Source organism: Calidris pugnax, unplaced genomic scaffold (genome assembly GCF_001431845.1).
Source record: "Calidris pugnax isolate Ruff unplaced genomic scaffold, ASM143184v1 scaffold225, whole genome shotgun sequence".
Taxonomy (NCBI): Eukaryota; Metazoa; Chordata; class Aves; order Charadriiformes; family Scolopacidae; genus Calidris; species Calidris pugnax.
Window position 1 is genome coordinate 600393 of NW_015091072.1, and position 20478 is coordinate 620870.

The 20478-nt window shown below is 46.7% G+C and overlaps 1 protein-coding gene across 7 annotated transcripts in view; it reads left to right on the forward strand.

Moving 5' to 3' along the window:
* CHD4 (chromodomain helicase DNA binding protein 4) overlaps positions 1-19782 on the forward strand; it is a 21559-nt gene extending 1777 nt beyond the window's left edge. Inside the window, exons 2-40 of one of the 7 annotated variants that reach the window (XM_014957196.1) lie at positions 687-814; positions 998-1189; positions 1582-1700; positions 2143-2384; positions 2468-2595; positions 2736-2871; positions 3314-3495; positions 3628-3867; positions 4815-5018; positions 5124-5329; positions 5571-5702; positions 5995-6091; positions 6470-6661; positions 6749-6949; positions 7932-8069; positions 10036-10157; positions 10265-10438; positions 10760-10901; positions 11387-11518; positions 11631-11748; positions 11964-12088; positions 12371-12608; positions 12777-12949; positions 13108-13288; positions 13365-13475; positions 13646-13734; positions 13817-13950; positions 14490-14634; positions 14815-14980; positions 15368-15477; positions 15710-15845; positions 16094-16171; positions 16274-16411; positions 16509-16617; positions 16943-17075; positions 18061-18256; positions 19021-19196; positions 19280-19392; positions 19462-19782. In XM_014957196.1, the coding sequence (XP_014812682.1) occupies positions 687-814; positions 998-1189; positions 1582-1700; positions 2143-2384; positions 2468-2595; positions 2736-2871; positions 3314-3495; positions 3628-3867; positions 4815-5018; positions 5124-5329; positions 5571-5702; positions 5995-6091; positions 6470-6661; positions 6749-6949; positions 7932-8069; positions 10036-10157; positions 10265-10438; positions 10760-10901; positions 11387-11518; positions 11631-11748; positions 11964-12088; positions 12371-12608; positions 12777-12949; positions 13108-13288; positions 13365-13475; positions 13646-13734; positions 13817-13950; positions 14490-14634; positions 14815-14980; positions 15368-15477; positions 15710-15845; positions 16094-16171; positions 16274-16411; positions 16509-16617; positions 16943-17075; positions 18061-18256; positions 19021-19196; positions 19280-19297 (5681 nt within the window). In that variant the 3' untranslated portion in view covers positions 19298-19392; positions 19462-19782. The other 6 variants (XM_014957198.1, XM_014957197.1, XM_014957199.1 and 3 more) reach the window with 6 other exon arrangements.
* The last annotated feature ends 696 nt before the right edge of the window (positions 19783-20478 follow it).

Below are 20478 nucleotides of genomic sequence, written 5' to 3' on the forward strand. Positions count from 1 at the left end.
TACCCCTCGGGGGGGGGATGGGGGGGACGGGAGGGGGGTGCATAGATGGGAGCCTGTGATGGTGGGGAGCTGGCATGCTTTCCTCCAGCCAGGCAGTGAGCTTGCTAGTCCTTGGCGCAGAGGGAAGGGGTTGGGGGGGAAGATTGTGTCAAATCCAGATCGGAATAGAGTTGCTGAGTAACAACTTTCCTATGGAGGAGGGCAGGTAGTGGCTTATCGGCCTGTATTCTGTGTGTGGTTGTAGGATGCTCTGCTGAAGAGGCTGGAGAGTGGTGAGTTTCTGTCCTGGAGACCCATGGACTGAAACAGTATCTTAGGTTCTCAAATGTGTTGGCTGTTTTGTCTCCTTTAGCTGTGGCCGTCTATTCTGTGCTCTTTCTGCTTCTTGTTGGGTTAATGGCAAACTTCTGGTCCCTGAGATGTGAAAGCAACTCTGCTTGGAGAAGGAATATTGTGTAAATAAGTGGCGTTGGGGGGAGGGCAAAAATCATGGGCAGTGGTAAGGTAATGATATGATTACCTAGTATCTGTTCTGAATGGTAACAGAGTAAGCAGTTGTTAAACACTTCTGTGTTTGTAAGTAAGTAGCAAGAAGTCCACCAGTGGAGTGATCTTTGCGAGAAGTGGGCTATATTGGTAGTGCGTGGATGGGGTTTGAATGAGACATGTCGCCTTTTCCCCTCCAGAGCCTGAGGAAGAGCCAGAAGAAGAGCTTTTGTCAGAGGCTGAGACTCCCAAAATCAAGAAGAAGAAAAAGCCCAAGAAACTAAAGGAACCCAAAGTGCCCAAGCTCAGCAAGCGTCAGAAGAAGGAGGTAAGGAAAAGGATGCCTAAGGTCACACTCTAGAATGTGGATATATGGGGTGAGGGTGCTTACTGTTGGTGTAAGCAGTCCTTTGTATGAACCCTCTGGAGCTTGGGGAGAGTGTGGTGTTTAGTGCTTATCCCAGGGTATTTTCTCACAGCTGCCTGATCTTCTCTCTCCCTCCTTCCCCAGCTGGGGGACAGCTCTGGTGAGGGGAATGAGTTTGTGGAGGAAGAAGAGGAGGTTCTGCGCTCTGACAGTGAGGGAAGTGACTACACTCCTGGGAAGAAGAAAAAGAAGAAATTAGGGCCCAAGAAGGAAAAGAAAAACAAAACCAAGCGCAAGGAAGAGGAGGAAGAAGAGGAAGAAGACGATGATTCAAAGGTGAGAAGCTACTCAGCTGACTGCTTGCTCCTCATTCCCATGTATCTGATTTTGGGGATCATTGGGCTTTCCATTTGTGATGGTACACGGTCTTGGGGCTGTTCAGTCTCCTCTTCTTTCACTACACCTGCTTGACTTGACCACTTTCCCACCTTGCACTCCTTCCCCTCTCTTCTGCCTTAAACACACCTAAGATGTATATTGAATCCAAAGACTTTTCCTACCTCCACTGATGTTCTGTTGAGGCTGTGTCCTATAGCAGTGATAAGTGGATAGGGGGAAATCCCCCAGTCCTGACCCACTGGGTCATCTACAGATGTGTGGAAATTGTACTTTTTCCTAGAGAAGAACTAGAGCTTTTTCTCAGAGTTGCTTCAATTTTCTTTGCACAGGAGCCAAAGTCATCTGCTCAGCTCCTGGAAGATTGGGGCATGGAGGATATTGATCATATCTTCACTGAGGAGGATTACCGCACTCTCACCAACTACAAAGCTTTCAGCCAGTTTGTCAGGTGAACTGCAAGCCTGCACTTGAAAGGGCTTGGGGGAGGGGGGAGGGAAGAGATGGGACAAGGACTAGGATCCTTGTTTTTGGAATCTCAAGGCACATTACAGACACTAGCGACCTACCTAGAACAGAAACTGAAGCAACAGTAAAATAATTGATTCACGTCTGTTTTTGTTTTCAGTGATGGAGATGAGGCAAGTCCTCACTCCCAGTCCCCTTTCTTCCCTAGTATGCTAAATTCCATTTCACTTTCCAAGCCCATGAGCATTTGCATCCTCCACTCAGAGTGAAGGATGGGAGTGGAAAGATTCATTGGCTGTTGAGATCAAAGATTAGAAAGGAATGTAACTTGTGATAGAGGTGCTGATGGGGGTGGCAGGTGGGGAGGAACAATGATCTGGATTTCAGGGTGGCTCGCTAACTCTTCCTTCCTTAACTGTACACAGGCCACTTATTGCAGCCAAGAACCCTAAAATAGCAGTGTCGAAGATGATGATGGTGCTGGGAGCCAAATGGAGGGAGTTTAGCACAAACAACCCCTTCAAGGGAAGTTCAGGTGCATCTGTGGCAGCTGCTGCAGCTGCAGCTGTTGCAGTAGTGGAGAGTATGGTGACAAATGTGGATGCTGTCCTGCCACAGCCCCCTGTCGATGTGCCACTCAGGAAAGCCAAGACAAAGGAGGGCAAAGGTGAGATGAAGAATCTGGCAAGATGGTAGAGGGTTAGTGGTGTCAAGGCAGTAGTCCTTCTGACTTGTCTCCTCTGTTCCCAGGACCCAATGCCCGGCGGAAGCCAAAGGCCAGTCCTCGTATTCCTGATATGAAGAAACCTAAAACAAAGAAGGTTGCACCTTTGAAAATCAAACTGGGAGGATTTGGTTCCAAGCGTAAAAGATCATCAGTAAGTGATGTGCATTCCTTGACCTTCTGAGGAGGAGGAGGTGGTGATGTTCTAGAAATGCTGGGATGCGTGTCTGATTGCTGCCCCCAGCATGCGTGCCTGACTAGCATAGCTTTTTTTTTTGTTCTTGCTTACCTCAGAGTGAAGATGATGATCTGGATGTGGAGTCAGACTTTGATGATGCCAGCATCAACAGCTACTCTGTTTCAGATGGATCTACAAGCCGTAGTAGCCGCAGTCGCAAAAAACTCAAAGCTGGAAAAAAGAAAAAGAAAGGTATCGATGCTTGCTGTCAGTTGGAGACAGAAGAGCAACTAAGTGTGTAGAAAGATAAGAGGAAAATTTGTGCAGAATTTGGATATTGAACAACTTACTTGAGGGAGGAGAATTATTTGTGAAAGAAGAACCTGTTATTATTTTTAATAAGGAAAAGGTTTTCAGGAGTTCTTTCTCACCTTGGTAAGGGAATAGAGTTTTCCTGCCCTCAACTACACCTTTAATTTCAGGGGGTGGAAAGAGACACAAAGGGCCTTGTTTTGCTCCTCTTTCAGCTCTTGCTCCCTCCCATTTTTACTCACATAGAGTAAGACAGAGCAATTGGATTCTGGATCTCTGTATTAATACACAGGCTATTGGGAGAGTACCCTCCCTTGCTGTAGGAAGCCTGTGCCTGTGTCTTGCTCTGCTGTAACTCCTCACCCCCACCACTCCTCTGCAGGTGAGGAGGACTCCACGGTGGCTGTGGATGGCTATGAGACTGATCACCAGGACTACTGTGAGGTGTGCCAGCAGGGAGGAGAAATTATACTATGTGATACCTGCCCTCGTGCCTACCACATGGTTTGCCTGGACCCAGACATGGAGAAAGCCCCGGAGGGCAAATGGAGCTGCCCACACTGCGTGAGTACTGGATTCCCCCAAACTGCAAGAGGTCATGGAGGGGGGACGTCAAGTGACTTGGGGTTTCTCTTCTGTGGTAATAAAATAATCACAAATGTTTGATTTCGGTTTTCTGATTTCCCTCTCCTATAGGAAAAAGAGGGCATTCAGTGGGAAGCAAAGGAGGATAACTCTGAAGGTGAGGAAATCATGGAGGATGTTGTGGGGGATGCTGAGGAAGAGGATGACCACCACATGGAGTTCTGTAGAGTCTGCAAGGACGGGGGAGAGCTGCTGTGCTGTGATGCCTGTCCTTCGTCCTATCACATCCACTGTCTGAATCCCCCGTTGCCAGAGATTCCCAACGGAGAGTGGCTGTGTCCTCGCTGCACTGTGAGTTTCCACTAGTACCATTCTCCTATTGCTGCAAGAGATGATCAATCTAATCCATTTGGACCATCATATTTTCCTGGAAATGCTTAGTCCCCAAGACCCTTGTGTCCTCTCACACTTTTGTCATAAAACCTCAAGGCCTGGCTTTCTGTGTCTGGATTGTGCCTTGTCAAATGGCTGCTTGCTCCAGACTTCAGGAAGGACAGGGTTACAGCCACTGGGGCTTGTGAGGTTTGCCATGTGCAGAGTAGTTGGGCAGTTTTGCACCCAGGATGTCAAGGCTCAATTTTCTGGCATCCTGTGTATGTGTGTAGAAGCAGGAGAATGAGTACAAGCGAACTCGGTGCTTAAAAAATGTATTTCAGATTGGTGCTGAGCCAAACAAATTTTTTTGCCCTGCAAGCTCTGTAATGCCTTTCTTAATAGATGGTTGGGAGAAATGTCACACTTGCCTAGGAAGTTGTTGAAATGAAGTATTATAAAATGGTATTAGGTGCTTTCATTAGGTGGTAAGGACTTCTAAGATGATGAACAAAAAAGCTGCTTCAGGACATATCCCTATGCTGGGCCGATAATTGTACAGCAAAATATGTTCTGTACAAACTTCCATTGGAGTTGCAGTTGGATAGACTACTGAGCTTGTCAAGCCTAGCAATTCCTCTATTTGATGTAGAACTTCTGAATTGGTTTGGCCCTAGGGAGACAGCTAAATTGAGATACTGAATTCAGTTTGTGGTTTGTCAGGCCTAGACAAAACTACAAACTGCAGAAAGCTCAAAGAAATGCTGGAGATATGAGGATGAAAGTTTCCAAATCCAAAAAGTAAATTCTATCTCTCTAGTAAAGCTATAACTAAAGAAGAGAATTGTGACTGTGTATTAACACTCCTCAATGCTTGTGTGTTAGAGTATGTACCCTCTGATGTAACAAGCTCTTCAACTTTTCAGTGCCCAGCTTTGAAAGGAAAGGTGCAGAAGATCTTGATCTGGAAATGGGGTCAGCCCCCAGTCGGCCCCCCACCACCACGTCCACCTGATGCGGATCCTAATGCTCCCCCTCCTAAGCCTCTGGAGGGTCGGCCTGAAAGGCAGTTCTTTGTCAAATGGCAGGGCATGTCCTACTGGCACTGCTCTTGGGTGTCAGAGTTGCAGGTGAGTGGAGGATTCTAACCATGTCATAAGGGTGGATAAGCTGGTGGGAGAGATTTTGAATAGCTGGGGGGAAAATGCCTATTAACTTCTCTGTCCTGACTCCAGCTGGAGCTGCACTGCCAGGTCATGTTCCGTAACTACCAACGCAAAAATGATATGGATGAGCCACCTTCAGGGGACTTCGGAGGGGAAGAGGAGAAAAGCCGAAAGAGAAAAAATAAGGACCCCAAATATGCTGAGATGGAGGAGCGCTTCTATCGATATGGGATCAAGCCCGAGTGGATGATGATCCACAGGATCCTTAATCATAGGTAGGGGAGGTAGCAAAGAGGATTTTCAGCCTTAAAGACCTTAAGCAGGGCTAAGGGAGAGTGGATGAACTGAACTGCAGTGTGACTGGGGAAACAGTGTGAGTTCTTTTGTTGGTGTGTCAAACATTTTTCTTCTGTTGCCGTTGCTTCATTAAGGGATCCTTTCCTTCTCTCCCGTTTGAGTCAACTGGGTGAATAGTGTCATTTTGTTGCACTTAAGAGTTACTGGTTTCTTCCACAGTGTGGATAAGAAGGGCAATGTCCACTATTTGATTAAATGGAGAGACCTACCCTATGACCAGGCATCCTGGGAAAGCGAAGATGTGGATATCCAAGATTATGACCTCTTCAAGCAAGCCTACTGGAATCACAGGTAAGAGAAGTAGCTAGAGGTTGTATTCTTTTTCCTTTCCCTCGAGAAAATACTGGAGTTTGTCAGCCCCTAGCACTGGCTGAATTAATATATGGAGATAGCCAAGGAGCATCATCTTGTTGCTGATTCCTTTTCCTTTGGGCAGGGACCTTGTGCCTCTCCACCACTTCATGGAGGTTCTAGCCCCGTTCTCTTGAGCATATTTGAGTTGGGTGATGGCCCTCCTATTCTTTGCAATAGTTTTCCCTTGATCTGTTACAGAAGCCATTAAACTTGCATTGTCTCTGCACAGGGAGCTGATGAGAGGTGAAGAGGGCAGGCCTGGTAAGAAGTTAAAGAAAGTGAAGATGCGGAAACTGGAAAGGCCCCCTGAGACTCCCACAGTAGATGTAAGTTACTGTTTATGGCTTAGGGGCCATCTGAGGTAGTGGTTATTTGGGGGAGGGAGGCAGGTAAATAGGAAACTGAAGAGTGAAGAGCATGTGGTTGAGCTCCTTCCTCTCCCAGAGAATGAATGGGTTATAGAGCCTTCAGAGAGAGGCCCACCTTTTCCATTGGGTGAGAGACTGGCTGGTTTTACAAAAAAAAAACCACCAAAGCATTTTGGCTCATACCTTTGGCAATGTGGGAATTGTGTCTGCTGCTAGTCTAGTCGTGATCTATGAAGTCTCATCCGCGCTAGGGAATATACGGGTAACTGTGAAAAAATTCTTGGGAAGTATCTAGCTAAGGTCAAGGATCTCAACTCTTCCTTCTTTCCACTGTAGCCAACAGTGAAATATGATCGGCAACCGGAGTACCTTGATGTAACAGGGGGGACCTTGCATCCCTACCAACTGGAAGGACTGAACTGGCTGCGATTCTCTTGGGCCCAGGGCACAGATACAATCTTGGCTGATGAAATGGGTCTGGGAAAGACTGTGCAGACAGCTGTGTTCCTATATTCCTTATACAAAGAGGTGAGAGCTGGGAGATCACTGCCCAGGAAGATTCTGCCTGTGTTAGTGGTTGCGTTCATCTAATGCTCTTACTGACTCTGTTCATAGGGCCACTCAAAGGGTCCCTTCTTGGTGAGTGCCCCACTGTCCACAATCATCAACTGGGAACGAGAATTTGAGATGTGGGCCCCAGATATGTATGTAGTGACCTACGTCGGGGACAAAGACAGCCGGGCCATCATCCGTGAGAATGAGTTCACTTTTGAGGATAATGCCATACGTGGAGGCAAAAAAGCATCCAGAATGAAGGTACAGAACTCTGCTGTAATGCAAGCCTGAACTGAAAGAAGAGATGCCCTAGACTGGCTTTCAGCAGCTGAGATTCAGATACTCTGATGTCCCTGGGAACTGATTATACTTGTAGTTTCCAAGGGGAAATAACTGCAAATTGATGACTGGTGGGCGTTCAGACTCCTGCTCTAGACTGTTTAAGTACTCCTACTAGTCTGAACTGATTCAGTACTGGAAAAATTGTTCACTAAGGTGATACTGACCATAGGCAAATCGCTTGGTCTCCTCTTCTTAATCTGAGAAGTTGTGCATCATTTCCACAGATCTAAGTCAATGTCAGAATTGCCATTGTATGAAAAAGATAAACATGTTTTAAAAAGTATGAACTTCTTAATCTCTCTGAGGAACTGGCTGACAGAGAGGCCCTACCTAGACATCTGAGAAATCTCATTCTGTGCCCAGACAGGAAGTAAGAGCCTGATCTAGGTGACTAGTATTTGTAGAACTTCAGTCTTCCTAGTAAAGGCAACATGGGAGATAAAGCTTTTCCAGTGACAGACATAGATATGACCCCTTTGCTTCACTTGAAATTGAACTGCATTAAGTACTAAGTAATTTAAAGTTCCAGGATGAACCACTTACCTTTTTTAGGTCTTAGCTTTCTGAAGAGCTGCTCCTCTCCAAATCTCATTGCCCTAACATGCCTCTTTTTGATGCTTATTTGTTAAACTTCTCTGTTACAATATTTGGCAACTGTCCAGAAGCAGCAAGTACTGAGGCGGTACACACTACATGTGTTAAGGGAGTAATGGGGGATTAAAAGGCTAGAACGGTTTGGGTAGCATTTTGAATCTTGTGACAGGAAAGTGTGGGTGTGAAAACCTTTTGATGTGCTGTTTGACCAGGGCTCATCAGAATAACTTGGTGGAGATACACTGCATCTACTTTGTCCTGAGGTGTTCCCCTATCGTGTTACCGTGTCCATCCTTTTCCTTTGCAGAAGGAGGCTGCTGTGAAGTTCCACGTGCTTCTCACCTCCTATGAACTGATCACAATTGATATGGCCATACTAGGCTCTATTGACTGGGCCTGCCTCATTGTGGATGAAGCTCACAGGCTGAAGAACAATCAGTCTAAGGTACAGAGAAGCATAGGTGGTTTATGGGCACGGCATATGTTGCAGGGGAATACGGGCAGAGAGTGTTCAGAAGGTTAGATAGCTGCTCCTAGGAACGTTAAGTTTGTCTGCTAACTTCTAGTCACTTGTTCAATAGTAAAGTTGATGCATTATTTAAAAAAGCAACAGTTTTCATTTGGAGATCAAATATCACTGGCAACAGCTTCACTTTTTTATACATATTGCTGGTTAAAACAGCTTTCTGTATGGGTGACTAGGCAATTAGTGTACACTGGAAAACAGAAAAACCTGGATGTCATTGTTGCTCTCAGAAGCAAACTGGCTTTTCTGAAAGCGGATCATATATCTGCACCACTTCGATTCTGGAAGGGTTTATCATACTGAGCACAAAACAAGCTGTGTGAGCACAATTATCCTGCTTCCAGAGTAGGCTTGCTCTCTGCATTCATCTAGCTTTGTAGCAGAACTAATTAGATGTTACAGGAATGGGAGAGGTGGGCAGAGGTACTCAGAAGTGCCTGGATAGATGCTGAAAGCCATATAGGTACTTTTACATGAGGCTGCTTCTTAACTTGAGCTTGTTTGAATGAGCTTGTTTGAATTCAGTAGACTTGACTATACTTTCTTTAATCCAGCCCCCCTCTAAACCCTTCTGCCTTAATTCTGGTATTGATTTGTCTGTCTTCAGCTGGGTTCTAGTCCTCAGTATGCTAAAAACAATTGTTATTGGAAATCTGGTTTTATAGGTTCTTAGAGACTGTGTAAGACAAAATTGCCTCTTGATTTGTCGTCTTTGTTTGTTTGTTTAAATGGCTTTAGCTTTTTGGATCCTGGCATGAGGCATCTTTCCGAGACATCACAGCTGTGCTTGCAATTGTTTCCAGATCTTTTTTTATTGTAGACATTAAGACTGGATGCCATTCTATGCTTAGCATTGAAATTATTTGAAGTAGTAATGAATGCTTGCTATTAATATTCATTAATTGAAAGAGGATGTAAAGGCTCAAGGTCACAGTATGACCAATAGTTACAATTGGTTATCCAGCAAGACCATAAAATCTACCTCTTTCTAGAGCAGCTTTCTGTCCTGTAAGGACAGCTTCAGGTGTCTGGCTGCAAGACAAGTCAGATGCTTCTTGACAGATTGGTTATCTACCAAAGTTTCGCAGATATAATCAGTAACTTTCTCATTTTGAAATCAAACGTGGGTGTTTTTCGACTATAACTATGTAGAAAGATAAATCCCTGTGGAGGGCACTAGAAGGATCCTTCTGGTATGATAACCAAAGCATAAGTGGTGGTGAGTTTCTTTGTTTTGTGGGTTGTTTTTTTTTGTTTGCCATCTAGTACAAGCTATTAAGTTTGACCTTGTATCATGTGAAGTGTAAAATAAGCAAAGAAATGGCCAAGCTCATAAATTACTGCTTTATTGTCAATTTGTGCTGGTGAACATGGTACACTTGTGCTTTTCAGTTCAGTACTTTTAACTGCTCACTACCTCTGTCTGGAATTACTCCATTGTTGTGAAAACCAGCACAAATTACCTTAAAGACAAATTGGCAAACCCTTAGCTCTTTTTCTCCTCTGCTTGTTCAAAGATCTGGAACGTTGCCAGGATTGATATGAATAGGAAGAGTGACTTAGCTATTTCTAGAATTCTCAAGGCAGAGTAGTTGTAAGAGTGTGGAACACTAATTTAGCAAGAGAAAGTACATAGTATAGCAGTCTGGAAATGACTGGTGGTCTCAAAGAGCTTGTAACTTACAAGAGCAAAGGAGACCTACCAGCACCTGATGGCTTGTAGGATTTGCTGCAGCCCTGTTTTAGCTGTGCAGAACAATGATCCAATGAGATCAGTCTAGTGACTGTGACTTAATAAGCCTTTGATATGTTTGCATGTTTTGGTTTTGTTTGTTGGGATTTATTTTTTTTCCTCACCACTTCTTCCATGCTCTCTACTTTCCAGTTCTTCCGTGTGCTGAACGGTTACTCCCTCCAGCACAAGCTGCTGCTTACAGGAACTCCTCTGCAGAACAACCTGGAAGAACTGTTCCACCTGCTGAACTTCCTGACACCAGAAAGATTCCAGTATGTCTTGCAGTGCAAGTCAGCCTGCCTGCCTTGTCACTCGTATCCCCTTCCTTGTTTCTTTTTTTCTCTTTGTGGCTTTTGCTGAGTGTGTGTTTTTCCTGCAGTAACCTGGAGGGCTTCCTGGAAGAGTTTGCAGATATTGCCAAGGAAGATCAGATCAAGAAGCTGCATGACATGCTGGGCCCACACATGCTGAGGCGTCTCAAAGCTGATGTTTTCAAGAACATGCCATCTAAGACCGAACTCATCGTCAGAGTGGAGTTGAGCCCCATGCAGAAGTGAGTGTGGGGATGAAGGGAGCACCTGCTGTTGAGCTACTGTTGCTCTGTTCTGCTCTTTCAAAGAGGATGCTGAAACAGCCTCATCCTCACTGTAGGGCTTTCCACACAGTGGGTAGGAGGAAGACTTACTGCTGCTACTTGTAGCAAAGGCAGGACTAGTCCTGTGCTCTGATGTAGGGGATAAAGAGATAGTGAATGTGACTGGCAGAGCCTAGGTAGCTGGCCAGTAATGCCAGGAGCTCTGCAGACTTTAGCAAGAGAATATATGAATCATTCCCCTGAGGGTTGTCTGAGTTGTTTATTTTTTTTTCTTTTCAGGAAATATTATAAATACATTTTGACAAGAAACTTTGAGGCACTAAATGCACGGGGTGGTGGTAACCAAGTCTCCTTGCTCAATGTTGTTATGGATCTGAAGAAATGCTGTAACCACCCCTACCTCTTTCCTGTGGCTGCTATGGTATGTCCAGTCACTTATTCTGTATAAGCAAATTCCCTGCTGGCAGTTATTAGGGAGCTAGTTAAATCCCTAGCAAAGCATGGAGGGGTTCCCCTTACTCTTTCTGCTTCTATGTTTGTTTTTTAAATCCTGTCCTTATGTAGACCCAACATGCTGGAAGGCCTTTCCTTTTCCAGTACATTTGTATGACAGGTAGGGAGCTATCTTGTTACTCACACAAGATGGTGAAGACAGTAAGAGTTAGGGGCTAAGTCGATAATAGGAGGGCATTCTAGGAGTCAAATTGCAAGAGAACGGGCACGGGGTAGCACTGATGTTTCATATAACTAGTGCTACACGTTGTGGTTGTGCCAAGCTAAATTATCAGATGCGAGTCAGCATCTGATGAAGACAGCTAGAGACTAAAGACTAAGCTACATTCCTTCAAGCTGTTTTCTTTCTCCACCCCACTACTTACTCCCTTTCTTTTCTCTTTCTCTTCTCAGGAAGCTCCAAAAATGCCAAATGGCATGTATGATGGTAGTGCTCTTATTCGAGCCTCTGGAAAGCTGTTGCTGCTCCAGAAGATGTTAAAGAACCTTAAGGAAGGAGGTCACAGGGTGCTCATCTTCTCTCAGGTATATGGGGAAAAACCTTAAGGCCGGGAATCCTTTTCCTGAGAAAGGAGCCTGTTGATTTGGTATCCCCTTGTCCCTCACTCTTTTGTGGTGGTGGTTTTCTGATGTGCAGATGACTAAAATGTTGGACCTGCTAGAAGACTTTTTGGAACATGAAGGGTACAAATATGAGCGGATTGATGGAGGAATCACAGGGAACATGCGTCAGGAGGCTATTGACCGCTTCAATGGTATGGAGTCTCCTACTTTTTTTTGCAAAATGAAAACTGTTGCCTTGTATATGCTTAGTGGTCAACATGGGCTTGTTGTGGCCCAAATCTTCCGTGGCTCTCCTGGAATCTTAAATGAGTAATGATTCCCCCTCAAGTGGTGCAAGTCAGATACAAGTTCTTGTTTGAGTAATGAACTCTCCCTTGATTACTTTTGTTCTCTCCTTTTATCTAAGCTCCTGGTGCTCAGCAGTTCTGCTTTCTGCTTTCAACTCGAGCTGGGGGTCTTGGTATTAACTTGGCCACAGCAGATACTGTGATTATCTATGATTCAGACTGGAACCCCCACAATGATATCCAGGTGAGTGTGAATGAGACCTCTCACGATGGAGTAATCCTGAGGAAAAGGGGAAATTAAATGATCAGGAGGAGTGAAGCAATCTGTGACTTCACCTCTAGAAATACGTAAAATTAGAGCAGTGAGGATGGGTAGAAATGGGAAGTGAGGGTTCTTCTGGGGCCCAGCCTTCACTAATGTTAAGAGCCAACATGAAGGCAACTGGGAAACTTGTGGAGGTAGGTGGGGTGTGTCAGCCTACTACTTGTGTAGCTCTAGACTGTTCTGAGCACATCTCTTTTCTAGGCCTTCAGTCGTGCACACAGAATTGGACAGAACAAGAAAGTGATGATATACCGCTTTGTGACAAGGGCCTCAGTGGAGGAGCGTATCACTCAGGTGGCCAAGAAGAAAATGATGCTAACTCATCTGGTAGTGAGACCAGGGTTGGGCTCCAAGACAGGCTCCATGTCCAAACAGGAACTTGATGACATTCTCAAATTTGGCACTGAAGAGCTCTTCAAGGATGAGGCTACTGAGGGGGGTGAGTGCCTGGGAGTAGAACTGAATGAGGTGGGGAGGTCTGGCTCTTTAATTAGTGAGCGACTTAGGCACAGTGCTGATTATAGCTCTATAAGGAAGTCTAGGGTGGCATTCCCCTTCCTAGTCCCTTGTGATCCACGCTGCAACTGTGCCTGTGCTCTTCCCTCAGGGGATAACAAAGAAGGTGAGGACAGCAGTGTCATCCACTATGATGACAAAGCAATTGAGCGTCTGTTGGATCGGAATCAGGATGAAACAGAAGATACAGAACTTCAGGGCATGAATGAGTATCTCAGCTCCTTCAAGGTGGCCCAGTATGTGGTTCGTGAAGAGGAGATGGGGGTGAGTATGAGCTGGATGTCAACTGGTATCTTCTGCTGAATTGGTGTAGGACCAATTAAATTAAGCTCTGGTGCTTTTAACGGCAAGCAGGCATAATCTGTTTAGACGGGTTAGGATTTGGAGCATAGGGCTCTAAATTTGTTATCTCTCTGTGGCAGGAGGAAGAGGAGGTTGAACGTGAGATCATTAAGCAGGAAGAGTCAGTGGATCCCGATTACTGGGAGAAGCTGCTGCGTCACCATTATGAACAGCAGCAGGAGGATCTGGCCAGGAATCTGGGCAAGGGCAAACGTATCCGCAAGCAAGTTAACTACAACGATGGCTCTCAGGAGGATAGAGGTACAAATCCACAGGAACCTGAGGGAGAAATGGGTGTAAGTACGTCTTGCTGGGAAGTAACGGAGTAGCGTCTCAGGCTCACGTGCTGTTTTTCTTTCAGACTGGCAGGATGACCAGTCAGATAATCAGTCAGACTATTCAGTTGCTTCTGAAGAAGGAGATGAGGACTTTGATGAGAGGTCTGAAGGTAAGTTCTGGTGAAGCCAGAGTTCCCGGATCATTTTCTCTGAGTGTGGGAACAGCTGGCACTTGATCTGGGTGATTTGTACACTTTGTGGCCCTGTTCCACAAGGGAAATATTGATGGAACAAGATGCTGTGCGTTGTCTCCCCTCCTTAGCTGCCTTTCTCTCTTCAGCAGCTCGTCGGCCTAGCCGCAAAGGTTTGAGAAATGATAAGGATAAGCCCCTGCCTCCCTTGCTTGCCCGTGTGGGAGGGAACATTGAGGTAAGTAGTAACAGGGTAGGTGTTTGCATCCTAGCTGTTTCTGTATGGCTCTTGCCATATCTGTCTGTCTTCTCCATTTTAGGTACTGGGTTTCAATGCCCGCCAGCGGAAAGCCTTTCTCAACGCTATCATGCGCTATGGAATGCCACCTCAGGATGCCTTCACCACTCAGTGGCTTGTTCGGGACCTCCGTGGCAAGTCAGAGAAAGAGTTCAAGTGAGTCTGCGTTAGGCAGGGATGGAAGGCTGGCAATGTCTGTTTCCTCTGGGGAAGAATGAGAGTTGGGCCTTTCCCTTCCTTTCCTTCGAGACTACATTTCCTTAATGTATTAGTTGATTCTTTGTGGTGGAAATGAAGTATAAGTTGGGAGAGATGGGGAGGGGGTTGTTCCTAGTTCTCTTCTTTGAACTCGAGTCCTCAGTTGCCAAAGGCTTTTAGAGGAGTAGCATGGCCAGGCAAGTAAGTAATGAATACTCCCCCCAAGTTCTTTTTGGTCTTATGGTTGTTTCTGGCTCAAGACTGTTGAGTTACCTGTGTATGTATGCACTAATTCTCCCTTGAAGGAGCCTGGAACCCCAGAACTTGTGTTACTGGGGGTTTGGAGTCTTGGGCTGATTATTTTTTTTTCCTTTATGTGTTGGGAGGGATCTAATAATGTGTGTCTCCAGCTAAGTTTGTGTTGGAAGGGATCTAATAATGTGTGTCTCCAGCTAAGCTGGTTTATAGTCTAATTGCTTGACTCTTAACTGCTCCAGGGCCTATGTCTCACTGTTCATGCGCCATTTATGTGAACCTGGAGCTGATGGTGCAGAGACCTTTGCAGATGGAGTGCCACGGGAAGGTCTTTCTCGACAGCATGTCCTTACTCGCATTGGGGTCATGTCACTGATACGCAAAAAGGTAGGTGTCTTCCAGAGCAACGTAGCCTTTACTCTCCATACAACTTGTAGTCCTGAGCTAGTGATTTACCCCTCTTTTCACATCTACTTTTGTTGTGTGCCAGGTGCTCTGTCTCCTCTGGTTTGAACACAAGGTTGTATGACTCCTCCAATGATACTTCTTTCTCTCCCTCTCATGCAGGTGCAGGAATTTGAGCACGTGAATGGCCGTTGGAGTATGCCAGAACTGGCAGAGATCGAGGAGAACAAGAAACTCTCACAGCCAAGCTCACCTTCTCCCAAAACTCCAACTCCCTCGACACCAGGGGATACACAGCCAAATACCCCTGCCCCTGTCCCTCCACCTGGTGAGACCTCCCTTCTCCTGTACAGTCCTGCGTCCTCACCTCATCCCGGCTGTTCCCCTCGCCGGAGCTGTGGTGGTGGGGCCTGGGGGTGGACGCAGATCAACTTGCCTCTCGTGTTAGGAGGGCTGCCAAAGACATGTGCAAGCCCTTAAAGGCAAGAGAGGACACTAGTGTTTCTGGGATGAGCTGACATCCGTAAGAAAAGTCTGCCGCTTGTAGTGGGCAGGAAAAAGTGGCTCATCTTGAGTGATGTTGGTCCCATTTTGATGGGCCTGATCTCTGGGAGCAAAGGGGATGTGTGTTTGGTGACAGTGAGGGAAAGACCTTTACTGATGCCTTCTCTTCTGCTTTTATCTGCTGTCCTGTTCTGGGGTGGGGAATACACAGAAGAAGGAGTAAAAGTAGAAGAAGGAGCTGGTGCTAAGGAGCAAGGAGAGTCATCTGAACCAGAGAAGGAGCTCAGTGCCTCTGCTACTGAAACAGAGGTCCCTATGGAGGTGAGTTGCTTGTTTGCCTCATGCAATTGCGAACATCTCTACCTCTGCCCCCTTTTCTGTGTCATTCAGCTGCTGAGACACAGCTGAGTTCTTGGAACAATATTTAAAGATAATTCTCAGGTCTTCAGTACTGGCCTGACAGTTTTGTGCATCTTAGCTTTCTGACCTGCTGTGACTGTCTTCACTCTCCATGCACTGCTTTACCTTGCTTCTCCTTGCTTTCTGTCCTCAGCAGTGTGCCCAGCCTGTGGAGACACCGCCACAGGAGGCAAAATCCCCGGTGAACTCCACGGAAGCAGATGAAAAAAAAGTAGAGGAACCGGAGGTGAAGGAAAGACCAGATGAGCCAATGGAAGTAGAAAGCAAAGGTATCTCTAGGGAGGCTGTTTAATACCTTGAACAGCGGTAAACCCCCCTCCCCTTCAAATAATATTTTCCTAAAAATCTACTTTGCTTCAGCACTTTGTCCTAAGGAAGCAGTCATAAATATAGACAGTGGAGCTATTCCAGGACTTCAAACTGGGAGTTAGGGAACAGTATTAGGTTTCACAGGCTAAGGAACAAAACCTTGGACTTGCTGTGTTGCCCTACATCTCATGTTCATTCTCTCCTGCAGCTGATGTGGAGAAAGTGGAGGACAGAGCTCCTGTTGAGAATCCCCCTGAACCTCCTATAATCACTCTGGATGAGAAAGGTGAGTCATGATCATTCCATTCTCAACCCCTCTCCTGCAAGGAGTCCTCATGGGTCCAACTTGCTGTGGTATCTGCTGTGTTCTTATTTCCTGTGTGTTCAGATGAGAAAAAGGAGGATGATAAGAGAGATGTGGTGATGCTGCAGAATGGAGAGATGCTGAAGGAGTCAGTAGATGAAAGGCACAAGAAGGCAGTAAAGCAGCGCTTCATGTTCAACATAGCAGATGGTGGCTTCACAGGTATGAGAGATCTTTATATGCTTGAACTTGTTTGTATGCCCCTGCTTGTGTGAGTGAAATAACTTTCAACTGCTCTGGTTGTCTCTTGCCTTCCCAGAACTACACTCCCTGTGGCAGAATGAGGAGCGGGCTGCTACTGTCACAAAGAAGACCTATGAGATCTGGCATCGGCGCCATGACTACTGGCTCCTTGCTGGGATTATCAAGTATCCTTACCCGGATGGACCAGTTCTCTTCCCTTATACATAAACTGTCACAGTGAAGGTGACCGTCCTCGGTCGGTCTGGAGTACACTGAGGGGAGAGAGTGCTTTATCTTCTTTCACAAGAGTGAAAGTGATGGTGGGAGGAGGCGTTTCCTGCCAGCATAGTTAAGACTTAGCAGGACATAGTTCTCATTCCTTTTCCTTGGCTCCGGTTCCTTCCCTCTCTGCACCCCCTTTCCCCACCCCCTCTTGAGAACAGTATCTGCCTGAGCTGTGTGTTCCCTTGTTCTCTCTGCCTTTGTTTGCCTGAGCTCATCCCATCTCAGTCATGGCTATGCCCGTTGGCAGGATATTCAGAATGATCCGCGTTACGCCATCCTCAATGAACCCTTCAAGGGTGAGATGAACAGGGGTAACTTCCTGGAAATAAAGAATAAGTTCTTGGCAAGGAGATTTAAGGTAAGGATTTCTCTCCAGTGTGATGAGTACCTTTCTTAGAGGCCAGCTGGACCTCTAAGGACAAAAGCTTGCTGTTCTGAGTTTCTGCTAAGAAAATGAAGGCTTCTGCAGTGCCTTTCATTTTAGGGGGTGTGGGGGAATTAACAATATCTCTCAGGATGATGCAGTAGTTCCACGATAGGATCTCCCTTTACTCTAGAAATGGTACTGGGGAGCTTAGTTCAGTGCTCCCTCTCCAAATGTTTACTGAACAACTGGTACACAGGAGGCTTAAGGTTCAAGTGGATGGTTCCATCACAGCTTCTGCTTGATGTGCTGCAACCCACACCATCTGCCTAAGCAGAACTTGGAAACACTGTATGGACTGGTGGAAGGGGTTGCCTTCAGTCTCTGCCTCAACCTAATTGGGAGTGACCATAGCTTAGGTCTGGGAGTAGTTTAAGACCAACCCAAATAAAGGCCATGTAGTTCTCGGTCTTGGAGCAAAACATTAATTCAGTGTCATCTGCCTGATCAGTTCTGCACTAACAGGATTCAAACTGATTCCTCTGAATGTCCCTGACATGTTCAGTGGTTTCTTAGACTCTTCCTGTAAGTAGCATGAGGATACTTCTCACTTGGGTTCAAAGAGAAAGCTCCATCCCCTTTGCTTCGTAAAGAAAGGGTAAACCAGCAAACAATCTTGGTCTTTAAAAAGAGTCTGAGGAGGAATGAGAAGTCTAGAGGATTTATGGTAGTCTTCTGTTAAACTAGGTGTAGCCTGGTTTTCTTGTGTACCTGGCCTAGCTTAATGGAGCCCTTAATTGTTCTGGGCTCTTTGGGCTTTTACTCAATATAAACAGGAGCTGATGGAGGTGAGGTTCAGCTGAATAGTCTCACCTCGTGACATAGTGGAGAAGTGGATGGGGAAAGACTTGGGGTGCAAACAGGCTGCGCTTTGGGCAACTGCTAGAAGGCTTCTTCTCACTACTGCTCCTCCTTGCAGCTCCTGGAGCAAGCGCTGGTGATCGAGGAGCAGCTGCGGCGAGCTGCCTATCTGAACATGTCAGAAGACCCATCTCATCCATCTATGGCTCTGAACACGCGTTTCGCAGAGGTGGAATGCCTGGCTGAGAGTCACCAGCACCTCTCCAAGGAGTCTATGGCCGGGAACAAGCCCGCCAACGCTGTGCTGCACAAAGGTGCTGAACAAGGGGAGGGGATGGGTGTTCACCAGGGATAGGTGTTCCTGGCCTGTATCAGGAACAGTGTGGCGAGTAGGGCCCGAGAGGTGATCGTCCCCCTGTACTCGGCACTGGTGAGGCCTCACCTTGAGTACTGTGTCCAGTTTTGGGCCCCCTACCATAAAAAAGACATAGAGGTGCTGGAGCGGGTCCAGAGAAGGGCGACAAAGATGGCGAGGGGTCTGGAGAATAAGTCTTATGAGAAGAGGCTGAGGGAGCTGGGGTTATTCAGCCTGGAGAAGAGGAGGCTGAGGGGAGACCTTATTGCTCTCTACAACTACCTGAAAGGAGGGTGTAGAGAGGTGGGGGTCGGTCTCTTCTCTCAAGTCACAGGTGACAGGACAAGAGGAAATGGCCTCAAGTTGCGCCAGGGGAGGTTCAGGCTGGATATTAGGAAAAATTTTTTCCCTGAAAGGGTTATCAGGCATTGGAATGGGCTGCCCAGGGAGGTGGTTGAGGCACCATCCCTGGAGGTGTTCAAAAGATGGGTTGATGTAGTGCTGGGAGGTATGGTTTAGTGATGATGCTCCTTGTTTGTTGTGTGGGTGTCTATTTTTGTCAGTTAGGTTGACGGTTGGACAAGATGATCTTTAAGGTCCCTTCCAACCTAGAAGATTCTGTGATTCTGTGTTCACCAGGGATAGGTGTTCGCCAGAGAGAGGTTTTCCCTGTAGCCTGTTCCCTCTTCCCCCCCTCTGAACAGGCGTCCCTTTCTCTTCCAGTCCTGAAGCAGCTGGAGGAGCTCCTGAGCGACATGAAGGCGGACGTGACCCGTCTGCCCGCCACCATTGCCCGCATCCCACCCGTGGCCGTCCGCCTCCAGATGTCCGAGCGCAACATCCTCAGCCGGTTGGCCAACCGCAGCAGCGAGCCCCCTCCGCCCCCACCTCCCCAACAAGTACGTACCCTCTCTGGGGCTACCTTGGGGGGACCATAGACCACCCCGTCGAGTCTCAGCTTTATCTTTTCTCACCCCCACAGGTGGCCCAGCAGCAGTGAGCCCCTGCCCCGGTGCTGTTGACCTTTCGGCCAAGCTGAAGTGACCCCCCACTCCTTTCCCCCCACCTCAACCCCATCCCCCCCCAACCCCTTCCCCCCTCTTGCTGAAGTGACCCCCCACTCCTTTCCCCCCACCTCAACCCCATCCCACCCCAACCCCTTCCCCACTCTTACCCCTCTGCCTGACATTCCTGACCGGGTGCTGTTTCCCCTCCATGGAGAAGCTGCTGCTGCGCTGCTCCCTGGGAGGAGAAGGGACTCCTTCCCCCGGCAGGCAGCCCGTGGGGGCGAGGAGCGTGCTCAGGAGAGAGGGGGATGTATGATGGACTCTGTACATAGTGACTGGAGGCCGCAGCGCCACGTCTGTTACACGGAGAACCTGGCCGCATTGCTCGCTGCCTCCGCCTGGAATTTCAGTTTCTGGTTTGTTTTTTTTTTTTGGGTTTGTTTTATTATTTTTTTTTTTTTGTCCTTTTTTTTTTTTTTTTTTGAAACATGCACTTAAGAGAGCTCATTTACTCTGCAATAGTATGGGATAGAGGTAGCAACTTTAACTGTTAAAAGAGAAACATCTTCAATCTGAGAGATAAAAAAAAAAAAAAAAGAAATAAAAACTGACCGGACTTGTCCACTAATAAAACAGCTCGAAGACAAAAACAAACAAAAAAAAATCAAAAAAACAGAGACTGAGACGAGTGTGCAAGTTGAGACCAAGAAGCAAAAAGCCAGGACAGAGACAAAGCTACCTCCATCAAGATCCTTTTTAATACAAAAAAAAAAAAAAAAAAAATAAAAACTGACCGGACTTGTCCACTAATAAAACAGCTCGAAGACAAAAACAAACAAAAAAAAATCAAAAAAACAGAGCAAAACCTTGGTAAAACTGAAAAAAATAAAGTTTCCTTGTATTTTATTTTGTTGCCTTTGTTACTTTTACCCTGTGGTGAGTAAGGAATTGACTGAGGCCCTGCTCGCCATGTCCTTTTTTTCTGTGGAAAAGCAGCTTTTTGGGATGTATAAAAACAGTTTTTTGGGATGTGCTGCGCCTGTCTATTTTTCCTTCCTCTTCCCCCACGCACTAACCCGTTTCTGTGCTGCCTGTCTCCGTGTTCGCCCCCTGAGGCTGCGGCCTCCGCGCCCCCGGTCCCGCGAGGAGCAAGGCCGCCGCCCCCCCCCCCCCC